Genomic DNA, 24982 nt, shown 5'->3' with positions numbered 1-24982 from the left:
ATTCAGTTTATCTGTGTTTAGTTATCACCCAAATATTCATGGACAATTTCAATAAGATAGAACTCTAGATCAAGTAACAGACCACATTGACATAATAAATCCCATCTCAAATATAGATAACTCTGTGGTCTCCAAGGGCGCTTGAATGAATGAGCACTCAAAAGGTCCTGACAGTCAGTGCTTATCATAAATTTTTTTGTATTGAAAATCGAGTCTCATGACTATTTTTTAAATAAAACGAATTTCCTTGAAGAAACGACCTGATCGATACAATATTCAAAAACTGCAATTGATGTACTTTTCATACGGGTTTATTTCAATGACCGTCCCAACCGCTATGCACATATGAACCTTAACCTGGGTCTCGAAAGTCCCCTATATGTCCCGTCACCGACGAACAGCTGTGATCCTTAACCAACCCCGTAAAAGGAGGGGTTTATTTGTTGTGCCTCGTGCCATGTGCAAAAGCAGAAGTTGAAAATGACGGTGGAATAGAAACGGAACCGTCAGTTTAGTCGTTCGAATCAAAGAATCGAAGAACACATCGGAACAGCGCGTGCCACACGATTCGCGCCTTTTCTGTCATCACCTACATCCGGTCGTAAAAACATACGTCACTGTGGTCCGTAATAGAAGTGATCCCTGTGAACTCGTGACGTAGCCAAGCGATCTTCAATTGTCGTTAATTAAAACAGGACCGAAAGACTGTAATGTTATTTTTATTGCGGTTCATTAAGAGGACTTAACTTTCATCAGAATGTCATCATCGTTAAACATCATCGCCTGCAACACGGTCCACAAAAATGTGCTCCAACAGTCCAACAACCAGCAGAAAGACTACCAGCAGCACTTCCCCGCCAAGAACTTCTCCAAGGATGAGATACTCCTGACGAACCCTGCTCGGAAAAAAACCATGAAAACCTCTGCTAAGGACGGGATGAAGTCGAATCCTCAAATTCTAGCTGTTGCCAGGCGCAACGCCCGCGAGCGGAACCGTGTGAAACAAGTGAACAACGGTTTCGCGAACCTTCGAGAACGTATACCCAATTTCATAGCCGCCTCCTACGAATCTGGCAGGGGAAACAACAAGAAACTGAGCAAGGTGGAAACTTTACGTATGGCTGTTGAGTACATAAGGAGTTTAGAAGATCTGCTTGCCCTCGATGACCACGAAGTGGAATCTCTACCCAAGGCTTCGTATCCCAGTCCAACTTACTCGGGATCCCCCAATTTACACCACCAAAAGACGAGTTATCAGTTTTCCGATATGTCTGCAAGTGCCGACGAAGAAATGTCCAACACTTCCTCACCACCTCCTCAATACGTTCGTATAAATACACTAACAAACACTTACGAAATATTACCGTCTCAAATGTACGAAGACAGTGAGAATTTAGTGCCTTTAAGTGCTGCAGGACACTTACTTTCTGACGGTAACCTCATCCATCCCTCAGATTTGGACTTTAAAGTGCAAGACATGAATCTGTTAAATGGTGCCGATAGTAGAGACTCTCTTTCACCTGAAATTTACAGTGATCAATCCTTTTCACCTGAGAACATTCAAAGGTACCAACAATCCAAGTGTTTCGTCCCCATTTTCGATCAGTTTGTGAGCGATAACGCTAAGTTTAACTTGGAGAACATTAAGCAGGAAGACTTCGATGAGTCTGTGTTGTCTTCTTCTGGCGAGACTCACTTTCCTGATGTACACAAGGGTATGACAAATCCTATGCAGTGGTGGGACAATCATACGGCGATTTCAGGCAGCTAGGATTGAGAGAAGGTAAGAATATTTGTTAGAAAAATGCTATACCTAGTTTAATCAGAAAGATTTGTGCTTCATGAAGATCCTAGTGCAATGCAAAATTAGACTCTTGAATGCTAAATATTCTTGGGTTGACATAAACGAATTATCTGTGTCTCTTGAGGATATTAGCAGCATTAAACTATAATGAAGTAAAACCTGCTCTTCTTTATCACGTCGCGGCCAACTTACCATAAACCGTATTTAAATTCTCCATGTGGGAGCAAAGCTGTAGGCGTACGCATTAAAAAACATCCTGGTGCAACTCTTAATATAGCGGAAGCCTTTCCATAATATATAATGAATCAATTCAATCATTAATAAAATCCACGAAGAAAATTGCGGACAACCAAGCAATTAATAATACAACAAACAGCTACCAACTATCAGCAAAAGAATTGCAGGATCGTAGGCAGTAGATGTCCATGATGTCATCTTCAAGAATAATGGACATCCATTCACGAATATTCGTTGCATCAATCAATAAAGATATATTTGTATCTTGAAAGCTGCAATGATTTATATTCTGCGATATAAGAACGGAATCCATCAATGTGTTTTATTTATTGTCATTCCTCGCTTGGATAATTATGGGCGGTTCATTAATTTCAATGTTGAATTCTTGCATTCGGAATTTTTTCGACCACAGGAAATTTAATAGGGAATGCACAAGAACATATGTATATGGTATTTTCGTAATATTGCACTTATAATGAATATAATTTCATTGTTCAATTCTTTACGGATGGTACCCAGTAGTTTTAAGATTTTTTGCCTGAAAACTGTCTCAGCGCAGTTGAGATGATGAACTGCGATTTAAAGCAGATAGATGAATGCATTGCTCATCATAATTTACCCATAAATATGCCAAATCAAAATCAATTGTGTTTTGTAGGAAGAAACTCATGGGACATAAAAAAAGTAATGTTGTTCTGGTGGTTTCAGATCAAGCCATGTGGTTTTGGAGTCGAAGAATTTGGTATTATATTCTGATAGACACATGAGATTTGGAGGTCATGTGAATCATGTTTTGAAGTTGTGTTACGGAGCCCCGCGTTTCCTTTTTGCTGGTAGACAATTTCTGCAAAACAAATCTGTAAAATCACAACTTTGTCAGAGCCTTGTTCTATGGCCTGGTTGTTTTTTATTCGTGTCTGACAGCTTTAGATCACCATCGTTTGCAAATTGTGCAGAATAATTGCTGTAGACTCCTCAGTGACTTTAGAAAGTTTGACCACATCTCTTGTGCGGTCTTCCAGACTGGGTGGTTGTGTGTTGCTAGCCTCTTCTAGTTTGTCTTGTTGACTCTAGTTTTCAAGGTTGCCACTACTTCATCCTCTCAGTATCTTAAAGGTAAACTTACTTTTAGAGAGACTATGCATATTATTCTTCAACAAAGTCACCTTCAAGGAAGACACATGTTCTACAATTCTTCTCTAACTTATCGATATCCTTTTTGTAGAAAGATTCATCTTTACTTTCGAAATAAGCTCCAACCTTGGAAATTATTTCGTCATTAGAGCTAAATTTCGTTCCCTGAGGCGTTCTTCTAAGGTCTGCAAGAAGCCAGAAACCACTGAGGGGCAGATCTGGAAAATGAATTGGGTGATTGAGCAGTTGGAAGAGCAATTCGTTCAATTTGACCATGGTGTTAATTGATTTGTGACAAGGAGCATTGTCTTGGTCGAAGAGAATTTTGCATTTGAGGACGAGTTTTCTTCATTTCTGCACTCAAGTGATCCAATAACGTTGTGTAATATTCACTGTTGATGGTTTCTTCTTTGGATAGTCAATGAACAACATAGATACCATAGTCTCATAATGCGAATGACATAACCTTGCTAGCTGAAATTTGAGACTTTGATCATTTTGGACTATTTTCAACGATTGCTTTCCACTAAGCTGACTATCCCTTTATGTATGGAGTATAATGATGAATCTATGTTCTCTGGATGTTTTCTGCATTTTGCGAAATCTATCATCAATTTGTATTTATATTTTGAACACCAAATTGTAAAACATTGCGTATTGCCACGCAATACTTCTAATAAAATAATGTAGTATTCCCTTGTTAAAACAAGGTCTTACCTTCTCTGTCAATGGATTAAAATGTTGCAGAGTGTGTGCATTATAGAGAAAATTGGATCGAGTTGAATTAGCTACTTAACTGAGCATTTCATATTATTGCGTTAATCTTCGTTAAATTATGAACACTCTACTCAGGCAAACCCCATTTTAACGCTGAAATAATGCTTCGTCATTTTTTCCATCTGCAAAATTCCTGTGCTCCCGACTCAATCATATATAAAATCGACGAGATGATTGAAAATCAGGTAAATCACACCCTTGACCCGCTTCAACCTGCTTCTGGACGTATTTTATTGGGCAAAAAGTCTCTTGTACAGCGTATAATTACGCTTCTTAAATACATCGTAACTGTTTTCTGCTATAATTTCGCTGAAAAGTACGCTGCTGGAAGAAATTGCCTCGGTACGATTATTTTGCAAACAACTGCAAAAATAAAGCAAACGATATTATCGTACGTCAGTCATTATGTGCTTTACCGCTTTTTACAAGAAGAGAGACCGATTTTGGGTCATTATTTGCTATACGTTTGCGATCATTCGTTGGAAAAACTCAACCCTGTGATATCTGAAAAGTTTTTTCAGGTTTATAGTATGGATTCAGTCTTAAAAATGCTACAAAAGCACTGACTTGACATCAGGAGCTATTGAGCTCCCTTGAAGATGTATACTCGAAATTGGTTCCTCGCATATTCCTTGGTGAAACATATTTTCAATATTAATAAAAAATAAATAAAACTACTGACTATACAACTTTATTCAAAATTGAGAAACGTGTAGTAAAGTGTTTTGATTATTTATTTTCTTTTATTAATATTGAAGAGGTATACCTACGTAAGATATTATTTTGCATGAACATTCCAGTTTATATTTTACATATTGCATTCTAACTGAATTTCCATCGAATCGAATCTATGTTGCTACGGAAATATTGGGAATTTCTTTCGAGATTTTGATGGCATATTATTGACTCTAGAGTCTAGTGACGTAAACAACATAAAATTTCGTACATAGCTTGAAATCTTAATGGTTCATCCATAATAACAATTCGGTGGGATCTGTTGTCAATGAAATATCAACTTTTTTTTCGATATTCACTTCTCTTTCTCAAATTCAGATTCAATGAAGAATTTTTTGTAGTAACAATAATAGAAATAATTAAATCGATAAATAATAGAAAATTGTAGCGAGGAAAACTACATTGCAACATAACTCTAACCAGAATTGAGCTATTGATGATTTGGTATATTGTGAAATAATTATTTGAATTTGAAATATTGATTTTCATGCTCTGTACCTAGATTTTCAAGCGACAAAGTAGATGGAGTTTAATAATAATATATAGAACTATAGTGCCCAAAGCTTCCATCGCCATATTAAAGAGTTAGGTTAGGTTAGGCCACTTGTTTTCTCTAAAAGGGAGTTAAACTAAAAACCTAAAGAAATATGTTCTCTATCTCTATTCTCTTGACATATTGATGATGATAATATTGTAACAGAAAATGACAACTTGAATATCTAGTATCTTCAAAATAGAAAATATGCATTGTATATGTATATAATTTTCTCAATATGGAATTATTGTACAGTAACTGCTTAGTTAATTAGTTGCATATTATCATGAAAACTGTTGAAAGATCATGTCTAGGTCATTAAAAAGCGTGCATATATTGCTCTGCCACCGCCTTTACATCGCGTGTTTTTCTCTTCACTACATAAATAATTAATTTATTGACTCTCTCCAAGATAAATAAACTGAGGTGATTTTTTTTTCCTTCCATAACTACACGACTAGTGATCATCCTCATTAAGTCAAGCTCAATTTTCGAAAAGAGAATTAAGCACAAACATGCAAGTTTGAAATATGCATTGCAGAAATTATTACCGGGATTTTCGATGAAAAGTAGTTCTTTTTGATTACTTAAGAACTTTATATGTCAGTTGTGAAAAGGTTTAGTATATTAATTATATAATTTACAAAACTATCGGTGTGTAAATCGTCAGTATCAAATCATTTCTAATTCGATTCAAATTCACATTTGGATCCAGCATAGAATAAAATCTATAATCAGTAATTTAATCGGTCCATCAAATTTCGTTGAACCCTCAGTCAACCTGATATTGAATACTGTCTGAAAAGCCTTAATAAAAATTTTCTGGAGAATTTAATTAAATTTGGGTCCCTCTTATTTCACCCAACTATCACAGGATTTTAAATGCAATGATTCACTTTAGGCCCTTGAGAGCAGAGTAATTCAATATGTTTGAGGTTAGAACCGAACAAACTGTGAGCCCAAAGGGTTGAATATTGAGTTACATGAATAAATATCCTCATTCTGGGGTCACATGGGAGTGTAGGTAACTTTTTACTTTTGATTCCATCTTCACTGTCACATACCCCCTAACGTCAATCATCCAGTTCACTTTTATTCAACTGGGAGGTACCTGAAGATAAAACTGGGACTACCTTGTCCCTTTTGATGTTCAAAAGATCCATATGATTTTTTGGCATAGATTAAGTCTGAATCAGTCTACGACCTACAATTAGAACGAAAGCGAATTGAATAAAACTTTTCAAGTTCATCTCGGGCCAAGCCAATCTTTTCACAACTAGTACAATCTGTATAATGATCCCATATAGAGAACAGTGACGGGTAGGACAGTCAAGTTCAATGATCATTGGTTTCATCGCATAATATCTAAATTAAATTTTCCTATATAGGTAAGGTTTCAATTTGTAAATTATTTTGTTTCTAATTCACTCATTAGGAACAGTGCAAAGTAGAAAATTTCCCCATTCAATGCAATTCTATTTTAATATTCCACTAGTTATTACCTCCACATTCACCACATTTATGTTTCGGTTGCAAAAAAAAAGGTACAAAGAAAAACAAAACATAAATTTCGGTTCGACGAATTTAATAGTCAAATACAAAAAGAAACCATCAAAATACTCAGCTCAATTTTAATATTTTTTGCGGACTTTTTTGAAGGTAACTTTCATCGTTTCATCACTATTGGACAATTCAAGTTCAGAATTGATTATGTCTGTCCATCTGACATCTCGGAATGGGCTCTCGGAATAGAAAAGTCTAGATTCTTGAAATTTTCAAGGTAGGTTCAGAGTCCAAATATCTCAATTGAATTCATGAATGGGAGTTTCACAGGATGTCCCCAAATTTGGGTTACAAAGGAAAATGTGAAATTACTTTGATAATTTAAAGAAAAAAAAGTGCTATGAATATGGACCCGCAAACGCTCTGTTTTCAAGATAATAGTATATCGTGCAACAAGTGCGAAAAGTCCAACTTTTCTCGCGAGTGTGGAAGTTTATGACACGAGCCTGAAAGGCGAGTGCCGCAAACACACGAGCGAGAAAAGGACTTTCTCCACATGTTGCACACTATACTTTTCCTACAACTGCACAAATTTCAATAATTCAAGTAATGGACTTGATTAAAATCAAAATGGCCTTCGTTGACAGTATGTGCTAATTTATTGCGTATCCATAAAAACGACTAAAAAGCCCAATTTCATTGGTCTACCAAGCGAGGTGTGGGCAAAGTGCCGTGAGAAATAATATTTCCCACAGTATGAGCACTACATAGTTTTGAAAATGAGTAAGCTATGCAGAATACGCTACTTTTCATGGCAGTTGTAGGTAAAATATGTTTCTTGCAGTCCTATTTTCTTGTGATGATTATACCAGTTCATCGAATCTTAATTAAACTTCGCTACAAATTGGGAACATGAAAAACTTTGATTATTATTATAATCATCATTAATTCGAATTCGAACAATCATTTAAAAGCTCCTGATTTCACGTCAGTGTCCTTCTCTTATTCAAACTGAACAAAAGCGATAAAAGAAATAAAAGAATATGTAGAATTCTCTCAACTGAAAATGATCACAGATGTTCGCATAGAAGAGGTTTCGGTTCTTCTTTTACTCGTTTTTTGGCCTCCGCCACTGTTCGGATTGGATTTTCGGCGGACAATAAGGCACGGAAGATCTTCGGAACCGTTCAAGTATGTACCTTAAATGAATTAAGTCGCTTGAAGCACTTAGAATAATAGCACACCGCCAGGTCGGGAAGACTTTATTTTACGACTCATGTGAGAATTTCCGTTATGCAATTTGGGTACTCCCTGACCCTACTTCTTGTTCCGAAAATTCTTCATTATCTTCAGGTTGGTTAGTTCATTGTGATGGTAGGTAGTATCGCACCTTTTCGGGCCTGATCAGATAGGTTATTTTCTTTTCGAATGTTAATTATTTTCACTGTTTGGTCGACTCTTGGTCGTGTTGAAATTTCTATGGGACTGATATTATATGTTGACTGTCCATCTTCTCCATTTTTAATTCGTGAGATTTAGATATTTCAGAGGCATAGATATAGTTTTCATTATGTCAGAGAAATTATTGGCACCAATAACACTTGACTACTTCAAAGGATATAGATTTATAAAAAGTTTGCTGGCGTTTCTGTAAGCAAACTCTATGCATCAAGCAATACATATTGGATCTCACCTCAACAGTAACTGTGAAATCTTCCAGAATGAAAGTAAAAGTTCCAACGGGTGTTTTTTTTTCGAGGTATATAACTTTAAGTTGGCACTACTCTTCAAGATGGAGACCGATTTAACAGCTGTCAAGTAATTTATTCTCAATTTGGTTTGGCAATTCATCATGAATAGACTCATGCCTGAACAACGCTTGCAAATAGTGCAATTTTATTTCGAAAATAATGGTTCTGTGCGGAATATGTTTCGCGCACTACGTCCATTTTAGCAATGAAGCGCACTTCTAGTTGAATGGCTACGTCAACAAACAAAACTGCCGCATTTGGAGTGAAGCTAATCCTCAAGTGTGTTTCGAAAGACCGTTACATCCAGAAAAACTGACTGTTTGGTGCGCTTTATGGACTGGTGGAATCATTGGTCCGTACTTCTTCAAAAACGATGATGGCCAGAACGTTACAGTCAATGGTGATCGGTATAGAGCCATGATTACTAACTTTTCCATTCCTGAATTGAACAACCATGATGTCCGAAGCTGTAGTTCCAACAAGACGGCGCAACATGTCACACAGCTCGTGCCACAATCGATTTATTGAAAGACACGTTTGGTGACCGCCTGATTTCACGTTTTGGACCTGTGAATTGGCCTCCAAGATCTTGTGATTTAACACCGCTAGACTACTTTCTGAGGGGCTATGTAAAGTCTTTGGTCTATGCAGACAACCCTTGACCATTTGGAAGACAACATTCGCCGTGTTATTGCCGATATACGGCCACAAATGTTGGAAAAAGTCATCGAAAATTGGACGTCCAGATTGGACTAGAACCGAGCCAGCCGTGGCGGTCATATGCCAGAAGTCATATTTAAAATTTAATGCCACAAGATTATCTTGCGGATAAATAAAATTCATGTCAATCGAATAATCCATCGTTGTTTTATTGCAATTTAAAGTTCTATAGCTCTAAAAAAAACACACTTTAGATTTTATGTATGTAAAGTTTGAAGCAACTCGCCATTCTGGGTGAAAGAACCGGCTTTATTAAAATTGAATGAAGGAGTTATAACTCGTAGGTACTACCTATATTCGCATAATCAGAAAATCAACAAATATTGTATTGTATACTCAAAATTATCGAACATATTTCGAATTCTAAAATTTGCCTTGAAATTTTTTCGCATCGAATATAAAATTTCCTTCCGTGTACGTAGAAGCTAGAATCTCACACATGTTTAGGCTGTTAGGCATGCGGAAATAAATATTTGCTCTGAATAAACCCACAAGAAGAATACAAAAAGTCTCTTCGAGTTGACAAAACGTTTCTTTTCGATTTCTCACAGCGCTATTACTTCTGTTTGGTTAGGATATATCGACATTAGTTCCTGTGTTCATCGGAAGATCACCGTACATTCAGAGTCGAATATTTGAACAAAGAGTTTTCGTTCACATGGAAATTTCTATTCAGTTCACAGACAACAACAAAAAAAGTTGTCAAGCGTGTTGTTCTGTCGAGAACAAACTCATTCTTTGAATGGATTGTGTTCTTAAGTAAATATTACTGAATACTTATATTTCATTGCAATAGTAGTTTTTCTCTAATTCTGTGGTTATTCCGTTCATTCTTCTACATCTTGTAGAACAAATCGTGCGAGAATATATCGGAAACGCACCGTTTTCATGGTTATATTTTATTATTCTATGTTGGCACTCCGAATTTTCCGCTACGGCTTTATCTGTCAATTCATCAAATTGCCTTTAAGAAATCAGTTCTGCCAACCAACATTTTTCAATGCAAAAATCACTAAATTATATTTATGGAAATATTTCATTAATTTCAATGAAAATGCAATGAATTAGAGAAAATAATGTATAATACTCGTACAGAAGGCTCATTCTACCACTCGTTCATTCCAAAACTAGCCACTTCGTGGCTCGTTTTTGAATTTTGAACTCGTGGAAGAATATCAATGCCTTCTGCACTTGTATTATAAATAACTATTCTCATTTTCGTGAATTCAAATTAGATTTACCAAACGACATAAAACTTTTTAGGTCCTCTGTAATCCTCGGTTTTTAGTCATTAATAACCATCAGTTCAAAATAGCAGTAGCTACCCAATAATATAATGAACAGCCTACTTACCTTATATGCAACCAGCCAATTAGCTTTTTCTCACCTTTTTGAAGCACTTGGGCACTTTCTTCATTTTATAGTCATATCTTCCTGTTATTCAGCCAAATCTGTATAATAAAATGCGATAATTACTAGAATTTAAAATTTTCGGCACTTCGTAATGTGATGTATTCGTTTCAAGAATGCTCAGAAATCTCAGAACAGTAATTTTCAAGATACTTCTTAACACCTCGACGAAAGCAGCTTTTCCGGAGGTGTTAATTTGAATATTCCTGTAATTCGGAGTAATGACAACGTAGTAGTGGTCCATTATTTTAATTTCAGCTTCCATAAGACCCGTTTGGGAGCCTCTAAAAGAAAGGTGCATATGCTGTACTTCGTTATTAATCTATGGGCAGATGAAGTGAAAGAATTTATTGGATGAACACATTTCATTCTTCATTCCCTTTTGGAATACAAGTTGGCATTACTGTTCAAGATGGCGACCGATTTAACAGCTGTCAAGTGTCAGTTTGGTTTGGCAATTCATCATGAATAGACTCACGCCTGAACAACTCTTGCAAATAGTGCAATTTTATTTCGAAAATATTGGTTCTGTGCGGAATACGTATCGCGCACTACGTCCATTTTATTTTGTTTAGCGATGAAGCGCACTTCTGGTTGAATGGCTACGTCAACAAACAAAACCGCCGCATTTGGAGTGAAACTAATCCTCAAGTGTATGTCGAAACACCATTACATTCAGAAAAACTGACTGTTCAGTGCGCTTTATGGGCTGGTGGAATCATTGGTCCGTACTTCTTCAAAAACGATGATGGCCAGAACGTTACAGTCAATGGTGATCGGTATAGAGCCCTGATTACTAACTTTTTCATTCCTGAATTGAACAACCATGATGTCCAGGAGCTGTGGTTCCAACAAGACGGCGCAACATGTCACACAGCTCGTGCCACAATCGATTTATTGAAAGACACGTTTGGTGACCGCCTAATTTCACGTTTTGAACCTGTGAATTGGCCTCCAAGATCTAGTGATTTAACACCGCTAGACTACTTTCTGTGGGGCTATGTAAAGTCATTGGTCTATGCGGATAAGCCACAAACCCTTGACCATTTGGAAGACAACATTCGCCGTGTTATTGCCGATATACGGCCACAAATGTTGGAAGAAGTCATCGAAATTTGGACGTCCAGATTGGACTACATCCGAGCCAACCGTGGCGGTCATATGCCAGTAATCATATTTAAAATGTAATGCCACAAGATTATCTTGCGGATAAAAAAAATTCATGTCGATCGAATAATCCATCGTTGTTTTATTGCAATTTAAAGTTCTATAGCTCTAAAAAAAAGACCCTATATAAGTATGCCGTGCGACTCGTGCATATCAAGCTCAAGTAATATCAAGTAGCTCAATATCAAGTCAAGCAATATTTATCTAAAATCAAGGCAAGTCAAGCTCAAGTATGTAATCTTTCACGAGCTTGATTTTCAAGTCGAGTAGTTGGTTAAAATGTCTAACTACTTGGCTTGATGAATCCCTATTTTGGGCTGTTTACCTAGTAAGGCTTTTCTCTGAAATTATAAACGCTATAAACGTTTCAGTTTTATTAATGTCGTAGTTTTTACTTGTCAAATTAAAAATGAGACAGTTAGCGGACTATTCAAAATTAAACCTGTTATAGTGAAACCATCCATGTGAAGTGACCTTTAACATTGGTAAAAATAAAGGAAATAGAAAAAACTGTAATTTGAGAAATGAAAAAGTGACACTAAATGATTTTTCGTCGTAGCTTTGGAAAACAATATTAATCGAATCAACTTCCATTCCATTGAAGGCATATTCTCTTCACTGGTTTTAATAACTACGTCTTCTTTTCAATAACCTTCCGTTGAACAATCAGGCAATAAATCATCTCTAATGAAGACCATGAAGACAACCGTAGCGTCTTGTACGGTAAATCACGTATCAGATACCTGAGCTTGCCTCCTAGTTGAACAAAAAACAAAGCGGATCCACAGATCCGCTTTTACTTTAACGACCATAGAAGACGCTGCTACAGTTGCACTAGGCTGTTGTCATAAATCGTCAATGATGAGAATTTATTATGTTTACTGGCATAGGATATTATGATTCTCTGGTTGGGACATAGAGATGAATGGATATTGGTGAACGAATAGATACTCATTGATTTCCAATTCATAAAATATATTTTCCAATTGTTCTTTCATTGAATGGGTATTAATTGGATTTAAAGGGTATATTTACTCAATATTCCTATTCACACATCTGAGAATGCAGTAAAATAGATTTGATGGTCTCAGAGAGAGTAGATACTTGAACAATAACTGGTTCTGCTTCTTCTTTTTAGGATGGAAGTCTTTTTAAATCAGTCATATCAACTAAATATATAAAATACCATATAAAAACTTGATAGACCTCAAGTTTCGTGAAATATAGTCGAAATTCGATTAAAAAATTCAGATTAAACATCCTAGTGACATTTGTATTGTATCTTGGCAGTTGGTGTGACTGTTACGAAAATTGACAGATTACGGAATTTCAATTTGAATCGTACGTTTCGAATTTTAAAATAATTTATAATTACGCATTAAATTCGTGAGTTATGTCTGACGAAATCGATTTAACAACAACAGATTCAAGAGAAATTTCGAATAAAGTTGCAAATCATTTTACTACATCCAAATTATATTATATTGACAATTTGACGTGTATTGAATTTTGATAGGATTGGATGTCTGTGTAGACAACCACAGAACGAAAAATATAACTGAAAACAATGCTGTAATGAGTTCATTACAGCACTGTTTTTAGAACTGTAATTAACTCATTACGATACTGAAATAGAGAAACGTATTTTGATGATCTCAAGACAATTGAAATCAACTTAGATATTTTAATTTCCGTTTCACAATCATTAATCACAAAGTTGTGTTTTTTATTCATTATAGACAGTTGTAGATAAAACGTAGTATTTTGTACTATACATGTGTGAAAATTCATCATTACCGCCAAAAAAATTCAGCCACCTAAAATTTTATTTATGTTCGTTGTGGAAGAACTTTTGTAATTTATCATCGATTTCAATTGTTGGTACGCCAAATTGAAGATAAATTCTTTAGAATTAAAACAAACTCTAGAAAATTTTTCCAAAAAATGTTGATAGCTTATTTATACAGAGTGAGAATAAACCATGTATTTTTAGTCCAATTTCCTAGCATCCTGTAGAAGAGATCGAGAAATTTGTAGAGTTAACGCTCAGTTTATTATGAATATCATTATATGATATCACTTTGATATCTTGTTTTCTTTTGTAGATACACATAGATATTCAAATGAAAGCCTGGAATTCTATAAACACGCCAAGCTCAATTGAGGAAAAGGGCAGTATATCAAGAACAGCACTTACCGAATTATTATTTATTTATTTTTGGAAGGTGTAGTTTCCTCTACTCTATTTATTGGGCTGACTTCATTTTAATGCTGACAAGCACTTCCGGTCTTATAAAGAAGTAAAAAGTGGATCGATTCGAAGGTCGCTTTAAAAGATGACCAATTTTTTCAACGCGGGATTTGTACGCTGCCTGAAAGATGGGAGAAAGTAGTAGCCAGCGATGGACAATACTTTGAATCATAAATGTATGATCAGTTTCTTTCAATAAAGCCTCGAATTTCGAAAAAAAAAACGGCGGAAGCAAATTTGTATGCCTATGTAGTAAATAACTATTAAGTCGCAGTTGATAATGTTGAAAGGCGAAGTAGTAAACAATTTTTGCAGAAAATTACCGGATTTCGTCATCGGCCAACCATGATATTACCAGCAAATAACAAACGGAACGGAAGCAAAGTTCCTAAGCCGATCTGCAAGAAAGTGGTGAAGTGTGCCAGATGTTATGATGTTCAAGAACACATGGGACTTGTTGCTGTTCTATTATTGCGGAAGTCCTTAGTAAAAGGGGCAGTTACAACCGCAAGTGTCTTCCACCTTGAGACACTGGATGCTCATTCCAGACAGTCTCCGTTTATTTATTACCTACAAGTGCTCCAAGTTATTTCGGGATGCGTCCCAATCAGATAAAGCCAGTGAAATCTGGGGAACTAGGTGAAATGGAAACGTCCTTCCTTTTTGAAATTAGATAAAATCAGTTTTCTCCCCTTGCCAAGGAAGGTAATTAGAGATGTGCTTCAATGTCTGAGAAACCTGATTATTGTTATTTTGCTCCCTAAATACATTTTTCCAGATTCCAAAAAAAAGTTCCCACCATTTCAATTTCTTAATTCTTTATTTTAAGTATTTCTTGATTTTATAAATTTGAAAGTCAAATTCTTATTCTTGAAAAACCATCCAGTATAGGAATTCATTCGTTAGTTGGGAAATATATTTTCAAAACTTACAGAAAAATAGTTTTTTCCGATTGACAACGAATATTAATTTAGCAAACACATATATCAATCAGCAACTTCTTGCAGCATACTCTTTCTGCCTAGGCACCAAAGTAACGACTTTCCTGCCTAGGAAGCATAATGATTAATCTCAATGGGAATAAAACATTCGAAATTATCTGACAATCAATATTTTTTGCCAACTCCCTTATTTCTGAAGGAGGAAGTACTTCAAATGTTTTTAAGTATTTACCCATAACGGTAGGTGTGAAAATGTTAAAAAGTAAGGATATTGAATTCATTATTGTTACTGTATTTATCAGAAAACTAAGAGTCAGAGTATAGTTTCATAAATCGTGTAATAGGAGTAGCCTAATATTTCTACTTGCATAATCTTTTTGAATTTACCCAGTAACTCTTAATTTTTATATGTTCGAAAATGCGTTGAACACTATTAAAGATTGTAGATACAAATTCCACTGTTAACTTCAAATATTTCGTATTTTCTGACTATACACTACTAAAAACGCTTCAAAGGTTTATCAATAGAAAATATAATCCGATTGAGCCATAAATAAGGTAATGTAGAAAAAAAACCACACATAATATCTCTTAGAAATGCCTAACAATTGTATTACATTCACCCACTCCAGACCTGTCACAACATTTTGAGTCATACATCAGACTTAGGCCGATTTTGTCGCCAACGAAGACGCTTCGAACTTTCCAGCGACTTGAGGCGATAACACAAAAGTCTTCATCGGCCCTTCTGATCTTTTCATAATGTTCATAATGGCTAAATTATAAGAGATGCTCGGCAGCCTCATATACATATGAAAAACTCGATTTTGATGGCCGTCATTTTATTCATGGTCGGATAGGATGTTCTCAGACTCTCGAGAATATCTTTATTAAAAAAGGATTAGTAACGCTCACTTTGATTCATTCATAATCTGAATTTATCGCTCCGTTCTTTTATACTCTCTCGGAAATTTACTACATATCGAATGAGTTGTTGAGGTATGTCAGAGACTGGCGTTGATATTACGGTGTTTCTATGAAATTATACTTTCTCAAGATGCTGTTAGTTGGTCTCACGTCTTTTAATATGAACATTCAAGTATTATTTGATTTTCAGTACAGGTATAGGTAAAATTTTAGAATTTCTTTTTTAGCTGATCTCTTTCAATACTAATGGAAGTAGATTACATTTATTTTTTAAGGAATTCAAAAAAATGTAATCCCTTTCATAAAAACAATATATTTCATTTTCGCATGCTAAACTATTGATTGGTTGGATGTAGGTCAAGTTATTTAATTCAACTTTGGAAGATTTTATCGGGACCAAATAAAAATGCATAAGACTGGCAGATTATACAAAAACTATTGGAATGTGGCATCATTCCTCCAAATAAAAAATGACAAAAACCTTCAGATATGTGTTGACTCAATTTGTTAACAGATGAATGGCATTATGATTGCTTGTCTAATATGATGGAGGTAAATCTATAGAAGATTTTATAGGAAAACATGAGAAAATGTTCTGTTGTGTGTCGAAGAGTAGAGTCCTTAGTTCAATCACTGATCTCCTATGAAAGAATATAAGTTGATATATGCTTCTTACCTACTCTACCAAGATTCATAAAATTTACTTTCAATGATTGAAATTAACATCTTGATCCATAAAGTTAAGATGGGGAAACTTTGTCATGAAGTCAGGAGCTTTTGTGAGACAATTTAACTTTAGATGTGGTCTCCAAAGGTGTAATTGGCGCTCAAAAGTTCCTGATTTTATGTCGATGATTCTTGATTTTGATATCATCGACCATGATGTCAATTAGGGATTCATCAAGCCAAGTAGCTTGACATTTTAATCAGCTACTTGACTTGTCAAGCTCGTGTAAAATTACATACTTGAACTTGACTTGACTTGATTTTAGATATTTATTGCTTGACTTGTTATCAAGCTACTTGCCATTACTTGAGCACACGTGGCACGGCATATATTTCTGCAATCTCGTCCGCGCTTAGACTAAATAAGGGGATTCCTCGACCGCCGAGAGACTGAAGCATTCGCCAGTGTGACTTCATTAGTAGTTTTCCGCACATTTCTATGAAATCTATTGTAGATTTTGGTAGTTTCAGAAATATCTATCCAAACCTGGCAAAAATGGCCAAGAATTTTTTTATCAACGCCAGCATCTTCAGCTCCTATTGAAAGACAATTTTCCATAGCTGTTCTTAGAGTTACAAAAACCCGCAAAAGGTTAGGCGACAAATCTATAAGATGCCTCATGTGTCTAAGATCCTGGATGGAAAATTATGAAATCAAAAAAAGCCTGGTTGTTTCTCAATATTGAGAAATTTTATTTTTAGTATTTTTTATTTGGTTGTGATTTATAGTGATTCAATTTATGTTTCTATTTCAAAAAAGTTGATATTTTCGATTGTTTTATACAATGAGTCTAATAAATGAAAAGGTTTTTTGCAAGGTTCCTTCTCATTTCATCATTTTTTTATTGACGTGACCCTGCACAATAAAACTGCTACAAATCAGGTAGCTTGATATGATTCAAGTACTCGATAATTAAATATTTGACTTGACTTGAGATTAAAAAACTACTACTTGACTTGAGCTTGACTAGAAGTCAAGTTAAGCTCAAAAATGTTAATCCTTGTTCATTTTGATTCATTTTTTAAAATTGAACCATCCTTGAAAAAATATATCACCTCTAAGCATCAATTAACTCACTCATTAAAATTCTCATATTTTTCAAATTTGTCACATTTTAATTAAAAATTTATGTCCAAAAAGTTCTAGGAATAAAACACAAATGGCGGGATCCCTAAAACTTTCATCGTGGTGATTTTCCCGATCAAGTGATTCATTTCTAGGTACATCTTCAGTTCATTCTTGAGACTTTCCACGATTTCAAACTACAATCAAAGAGTTGATCGGTCAATCAAAGTTCCATGAAAACCGTCGGGCCTATGTTTTTATCCAAATTCATTGGATAGCTTTGAAAGTATTATCATTTCAAAATAAAATACAAAAACTGAAGATTGATCCAATCATCAAGACATTTCTCATTGCATTTTCGAAAATCAACTTGCACATAAAGGTAATTTCTCCATATATTTCTCACATCCAATAATTAATATCATTCAGGATTTGGACTTATTCCAAAGCACACAAATATGTAAATTCCCACATGACTTTCTCGAGAACCATGAAAATTGAAATTCACCCTTATTTTCTCAGGCTACTTGTTTATTTGTCGATCGATCATAAGACTGAAAAATCGCTTTGAATCCCGAACACAAAAGAATCTCGTTCTCGAATTCCGTTAAGAAATCCCCGTCATTCACAAGAAAAATAGATCAAGTGAGAGCACATCTACATATATAAAGGACGTACCGAATTTACCTGTAAAGCGAAAAACAAGTTTTCGGACCAGCCAAACGTGGGAATAGATTCCCGTATGGGACCTTTGTGCCTCACCTATATGCTTATGGCCCTTCGAGGGCAGGTTCTCGATCTCACCCTCGTGACACAAACGTGAAATCTGACGTATTTTAGGTGGAAAAACCGTTAAAATTCATATGAGCTTTGGTCGCGCCTCGATGATTCTGAATTTTTTTCACAAATCCCCGGATCTGGTTTTTGTATTGCCGGAAAGGGGAAGTTTTTTTTTGCTCGGTTCCGTACAAATTTGAAGCTTAGGCCGTTGAGGCGGGAAGTGGATTAAGTACTTTTTTGGGTCGACAATTTGGCCGTGAAAGAAATAAATTATAGTTAGATTATACGGATATTCGACAGATCTGGAAATCGGAAGTTATAATGGCATGAAAAATGTTTTTACATTTCGTGTTGGCTAAAGTTTTTTCATGATTTAGCACACTAATTTTTTTTAACTTCACAGCAGGAGTATATTGTTTCTTCGAATCGCACCAAATATTTCTCTTCTTTATAGGAAAGATTCAATAATAAATATTAATATCGCGAGGTTGTTAGCACCAATTATTCATTTAAAGTTTCTGATTCAAATTCATGTAAATCTTAGGGATGAATCTAAGGCCGACTTTACCTCATTCATAGTTATGCAGCAGCAACAGCTCTTACAGCAATTGCATTATTTCTGAATAACGAGAAGAATTTTCAAATTTTATACCTTCTGAACTATTATGGCTAACAATTCTTAATAAAAATTTGATATCATTTGATATATCGAGGTGCAATTATGAATAGCTTATTGTATAGTTTTCTAGCAATATCCATTTCATTTTTAGTTTGAAATTGATACAATTTCGAATTATTATATCACTCTGTAGACCGATTATTGGTTTATTAGTTGAATTATTAGATCTTTGCAATAGTTTGAGGAGAAAACTATGATACTATATTTACCATCTATAATTACCGATTTTCAGAATATGTGGAATCTTAAACTTAAATGGACAAAAAAATTGAACAAAGTAGTGACTTGGAGTCGGGAGCTTTTGAGAGATTGTTCATTCGTGCGCCAATTTTGTCCCGAAAAAACAAATCATCTGCGTATATGAGATACAATATGTTATGATGTCATTATCATCTAGATGGGGATACGATACTCCTTAAATTTGGCTGTTTCATTCGAGTATTTTTTTTTTCACAAATACAAACTGAATTTGAAGCTAGTCGGATCTGTTGTTACCAAAAAATCGGATAATTCTTCGATATTTTGATTGCATTTTATATTTCTCAAAATAGGATCGTCATAAAATTTCAACTTATCTGTTTTCACTGAATTAACAGTTTGTTCTTCGATGTTAAGCCCTAATTTGCTATGATGAGATGAGAGAGAGAGATGAGAAGGCGCAATAACTCGAGAATGTGCACAAAGCTTGAAAGATACACGCTCCAATAATTTTCAATAGTAGGCTGGAGCTATAATTATCAAATAACTTTGTTGACAATTGTTTTGTGAAACCATCACTTGATTTCTTTAAATAATGTAAAACAATTTCTACTAACATTGCCAGTTTTACGCTATGTGGAGTGTTGGTATCAGCATGATTATGTAATTAATAGGACGTTACTTATCAAACAGGATTCAAGTTTTTACAAAACTCAAGTGATGATTTCACATAACAACTGAAGAAAGTAACAAGTTATTTGACAATTCTGGAACCAGCTCACTACTTAAACAAGAAAATGAAAAAAAACGTTCCCCATCACCCCATAAGGAGAATCAATATGGCGTCCAAAAAAAAATTGACTATCGCGTCTCTAAAACAATGGGAAACAAAAAAACCTGAGGACACCATTGGAACCTCCATATTAAATAATGTCTACGGACCGAATTTCGTGAAGTCATCCCCACAAACAAATGAGTTATACAGAAAAAAAAGAAAATCTCGATTTTTAGTTTTTTCGAGATATCTTGGAAACCATTGGAGATATTTCGGATCTGTTCGCACCAATACACTCACACTAAACACACTAAACAACGCAACTTTGTTGTAACTTGATCCACCCTGTATTTATAACGGTTTTCGATATCCCTGTAGTGTCCCTCTAAATAGTTTTAACTCTGCATATTGCGAGGATCCACCGAAAGAAGTAAAGCTATGAAAGGGGTCCATACGAAAAAAAAAGTTTGGGAATCACTGAGCTACTCGCAAAATCTCTACGTGGTCATATCTGTTGTCTGTTTGAGATTCTCAAGAAAACCAAATTCCGAATCGCCATTTATTTAAGAAAAGTCAGATTTTGTCTATTAACGGATATATTTGATTTTGACTGAGATTCAACAGAAAAGTATAACCTTTTCTAATCATTTTTGGGTTATCCTGTTTGACAATTAGCGTGTTTTTAAGCCAAAGAACATAATTCAATTGACCACAGATTCGTCATCATTGAATCGAACCTAATCGAGAATACTTTCGGCTAAAATAGGACAAACATAGACTTCACGACGAAATAATATAATGCTCCATTTAGGAAATGAGCCCTCAAAATTCTTCAGTCCGTCATTCCAAACTTTTCCCAGAAAACGGATATTTTCGTCGCATTCATCAACTGATCTCGAGAACACGATCTATCAATTTTAAAGGCTGCAACTCGTAAAAATGAATTACTCGAAATAAAAACATAATATTCAGCTACGCAGCTCTGCCGGAAGCAAAAACCCCATGTCAACAAAAAGTTCAGTCGACTACCAAACCAGTACAAGCAACATAAAAAAAGTGGATGAATTGGTGTCTGCTCCTATTTGCGACATCAACGACTTTTCGGAATGAAAATTATACACTGATTTGTTTGAATCATGTTCCCTATAAATCAATTGCCATACAGTATGCGACCGCAAAAAAGATACCCAGGAGTCGAGGACGTGTTACTTGTAACATTTCGAAGATATATTACCGTACACATGTACCTATAAGGCTTCAAACCAAGGGATCCACAACTGACTACTCATTGCATTATGTGTAAAATATGATAATTTTTCGGAAGGTCCTAAGTGAACACGGGGAGGTACTGCTTAAGAAGTTGGTTCTCACATGTTATTTATGATCGAATCAAGTAGTGGAGCAAAGTTAAAATACCGGTTTCTTAATAATGCTACTTTAATGAGAACCTAGTGATTGTTCATTGCCGACTGAGGTGCGCAGGTATGAGGGCAAGGGGTAAATATGTTGCTAATTTACGGGTGAATTCATGGCCAAGAAGGCTTGTTGAAACTGTTTGGCCCTGTCTCATTCAGTTTTTCAACTTTTACATTAATCGAATATTCATGAGATCTTAGGACTGTCGTAAACTCAGGATCTAATATGACCCTAGAAAAGCAAAAACCCTGCAGACAACACTATCTATATTCCTTCCTCTATTGAGGTACTCCCATTGTAACAGATCATGTTGGTTTATTACTTTTAAAGCTTAGCACCATGGTACCACTGACGAATTCGCCAGTGTGACTTTGTTAGTAGTGTACTCACATTTCTATTAGATCTATTGGTAGATTTTGGTTTTTTCAGAAATATCTTTCCAGAGTTGGCCATAATGGTCAAGGATTCTTTATCAACGCCAGCATCTTCAGCTCCTGTTGAAAGACAATTTTCCAGAGCTGTTCTTACAGTTACAAAAACCAGCAATAGGTTAGGCGACGAATCTAACGGGTGTTTTTTTTCGAGGTATATAACTTTAAGTTGGCATTTCTGTTCAAGATGGCGACCAATTTAACAGATGTCAAGTGATTTATTGTCAGTTTGGTTTGGCAATTTATCATGAATAGACTCAAACCTGAACAACGCTTGCAAATAGTCCAATTTCATTTCTAAGATAATGGTTCTGTGCGGAATACGTATCGCGCACTACGTCCATGTTATTTTGTTCAGCGATGAAGCGCACTTCTAGTTGAATGGCTACGTCAACAAACAAGAAGATAGAGTGAAGTTAATCCTCAAGTGTATGTCGAAAAACCGTTACATCCAGAAAAACTGACTATTTGGTACGCTTTATGGGCTCATGTAATCATTGGTCCATACTTCTTCAAAAACGACGATGGTGATCGGTATAGAGCCATGATTACTAACTTTTTCATTCCTGAATTGAACAACCATTATGTCCAGAAGCTGTGGTCCAACAAGACGGCGCAACATGTTACACAGCTCGTGCCACAATCGATTTATTGAAAGACACGTTTGGTGACCGCCTAATTTCACGTTTTGGACCTGTGAATTGGCCCCCAAGATCTTGTGATTTAACACCGCTAGACTACTTTCTGTGGGGCTATGTAAGGTCATTGGTCTATGCGGATAAGCCACAAACCCTTGACCATTTGGAAGAAAACATTCGCCGTGTTATTGCCGATATACGGCCACAAATGTTGGAAAGAGTCATCGAAAATTGGACGTCCAGATTGGACTACATCCGAGCCAGCCGTGGCGGTCATATGCCAGAAATCATATTTAAAATGTAATGCCACAAGATTATCTTGCGGAAAAATAAAATTTATGTCAATCGAATAATCCTCGTTGTTTTATTGCAATTCAAAGTTCTATAGCTCTAAAAAAAACACTCTTCATTTTGATAATCAAGTCAAGCCGTGAATCTCTGGTATGGTACATTCTATATTCGAAATAGTTCCGGTCAACTTTGGATATACGCTTTTCCGACTTCAAACTCAAGATACAAAAATCGATACATTTTTGTCAATTGTAAGATATGATTTCTCGATCTTCAGCATTTAAATACCACCACCATAAGTAATCAACTGCTTCCTGCCCACTCTTGGAGTCTCCAGACAACTAGATGACCATTCAACCTCTACTGTAGACAATTTACTCAACATTATCAAGTTTGATCCAAATGGAACCACTCATTCGGCACCTTCTATTAAATTTTTACGATTACAAAACCAAACGGTCTCCCATTAAGTCCATTATGTCCCTCATCTGTATTATCTTTGGTCCTTAGCGAAAGAAGAAAATAATCTCAAGTTTAGTACCTAGTAGCATTTGATAAATAAGCGTTGGTGATATCTTATCCATCGTGGGTGAACCTAGGGATTTCGAGCGTTCTATCAATATATGGGAGGTTATAAAGATACTCTGCTTCAGACGGCTACCTTCAAGATACATATTTTAGAATTTTACGTGTGAAGAATTGATTAGTCGAATTTAAATTTTTAATTGTAAGTTCTCACTGTCGGAGGAAGATATGGAAGAATTATGCTTCGGGTATATCTGAAACCACTGAGTTGAATGGAATAAGTATTATTTTATCTTAGAGTAATTAAACCCTCTACTATGTATCTAAAAAGTGTCAACTTAAGTGAATTTACACAGTGGAGGTGTAGACACTGTTGACTACCAGTTGATGGTGCCAGGTACCACTTCTTGTAATACGATTCTTCTATTCCGAGAGTCTAATTGAGACTCTGATCTCACATATTATACTGGCCGAGTGTTCAATTTTAGGGGGTAAAATTGAATATTCTATATTTATGTAAATATTCAAGGTGAATAAATAAACGATTTCAAATTATGAATTTCATATGAGTTATGGTTTATTTTTATATTTTTTGGTAGTAATTAATTCATTATTTCACCACTTCTTCGTATGTGGAACAATAAATATGTATTATTTTAGTGTGTATATATTACTTGAATAATATAAAATAAAATATAAAAAATTAATATGATGATGAGATAATTATTTTTAATTTTTAGCCTATTTTATATTTGAATACCTATTACTACTTTCAACTTTTCTGATGTAATTTTCTGTTTGTTTCAGATCTTCGAGTCCAACAGCTGTTAATCCAGTCTAAAACGAAGAGTTCGTTGTGATGTATTTTTAGGATAAAATGTATATTTGTTGTTGAATAGTTAAATTTGAATTAATATATAAAATGTTGGAACTGAACAAAATGACTATTAGGATAGGTGAAAAATGATTTTCCTCTTGATATGGACTTTTCGCAAATATGATCTCGGAACAATAATGCTTGTGAATTTATCCTTTGAAAATGTGTTAATTATTGAACTCTGAAAATACAGATATATTTCCAAGTTGAACTGAGATGAGCTTTAAAATATATAACTATAAACAATTCCTTCATATATTGAATGGAAATCGATTTAATTAGAAGAAATTATAATTTCAGTCTTTTAGTGATTAGAAATTAGAAAACTTTACTTTAGGAATCACCTATAAAATATCAATATACCTTACTCCAATTTCATTAATGACCTCTGGAGGTTCAATGATTGAGTTGAATAATATCAATTGCAATCAGAAACCATAAAACCGAGTTCTTTTGAAATTCGATAGTGAAGTTTCATCCATTCATAGCTATGAATTCTCAACTTGTTGAGTGATTTCATGGAAATGATGAAATGAGGAATTTCTTATGAATGAATAGGTATATAATTTTCCAATATGGATTGAACAAACAGATTTATAGTTTCAGAATAATTTTGTAGCTCATCTCTTACTGTATGGCTGTTGATATTTGTGCCTTTATCATAAAAGATTTTTCCTGAAAAATTTAT

At 35.0% G+C, this 24982-nt stretch overlaps 1 protein-coding gene across 1 annotated transcript; it reads left to right on the top strand.

Annotated features, from left to right (window-relative positions):
* Positions 1 to 529: 529 nt before the first annotated feature.
* Positions 530 to 24461, top strand: LOC123684922 (achaete-scute complex protein T8-like). The gene is made up of 2 exons (XM_045624440.1): positions 530 to 1783; positions 24225 to 24461. The coding sequence occupies exon 1, from the start codon at positions 758 to 760 to the stop codon at positions 1769 to 1771; it is 1014 nt and encodes a 337-aa protein (XP_045480396.1). The 5' UTR covers positions 530 to 757; the 3' UTR covers positions 1772 to 1783; positions 24225 to 24461.
* The last annotated feature ends 521 nt before the right edge of the window (positions 24462 to 24982 follow it).

The sequence above is a fragment of the Harmonia axyridis genome, chromosome 7 (genome assembly GCF_914767665.1).
Source record: "Harmonia axyridis chromosome 7, icHarAxyr1.1, whole genome shotgun sequence".
NCBI lineage: Eukaryota > Metazoa > Arthropoda > Insecta > Coleoptera > Coccinellidae > Harmonia > Harmonia axyridis.
Note: the sequence above shows the minus strand (reverse complement) of the source record. Positions and strands in the feature narration are given on the sequence as shown.

Excerpts from the sequence above, each read along its gene's own strand:
- LOC123684922 (XM_045624440.1), top strand. The coding sequence starts at position 758 with ATGTCATCATCGTTAAACATCATCGCCTGCAACACGGTCCACAAAAAT.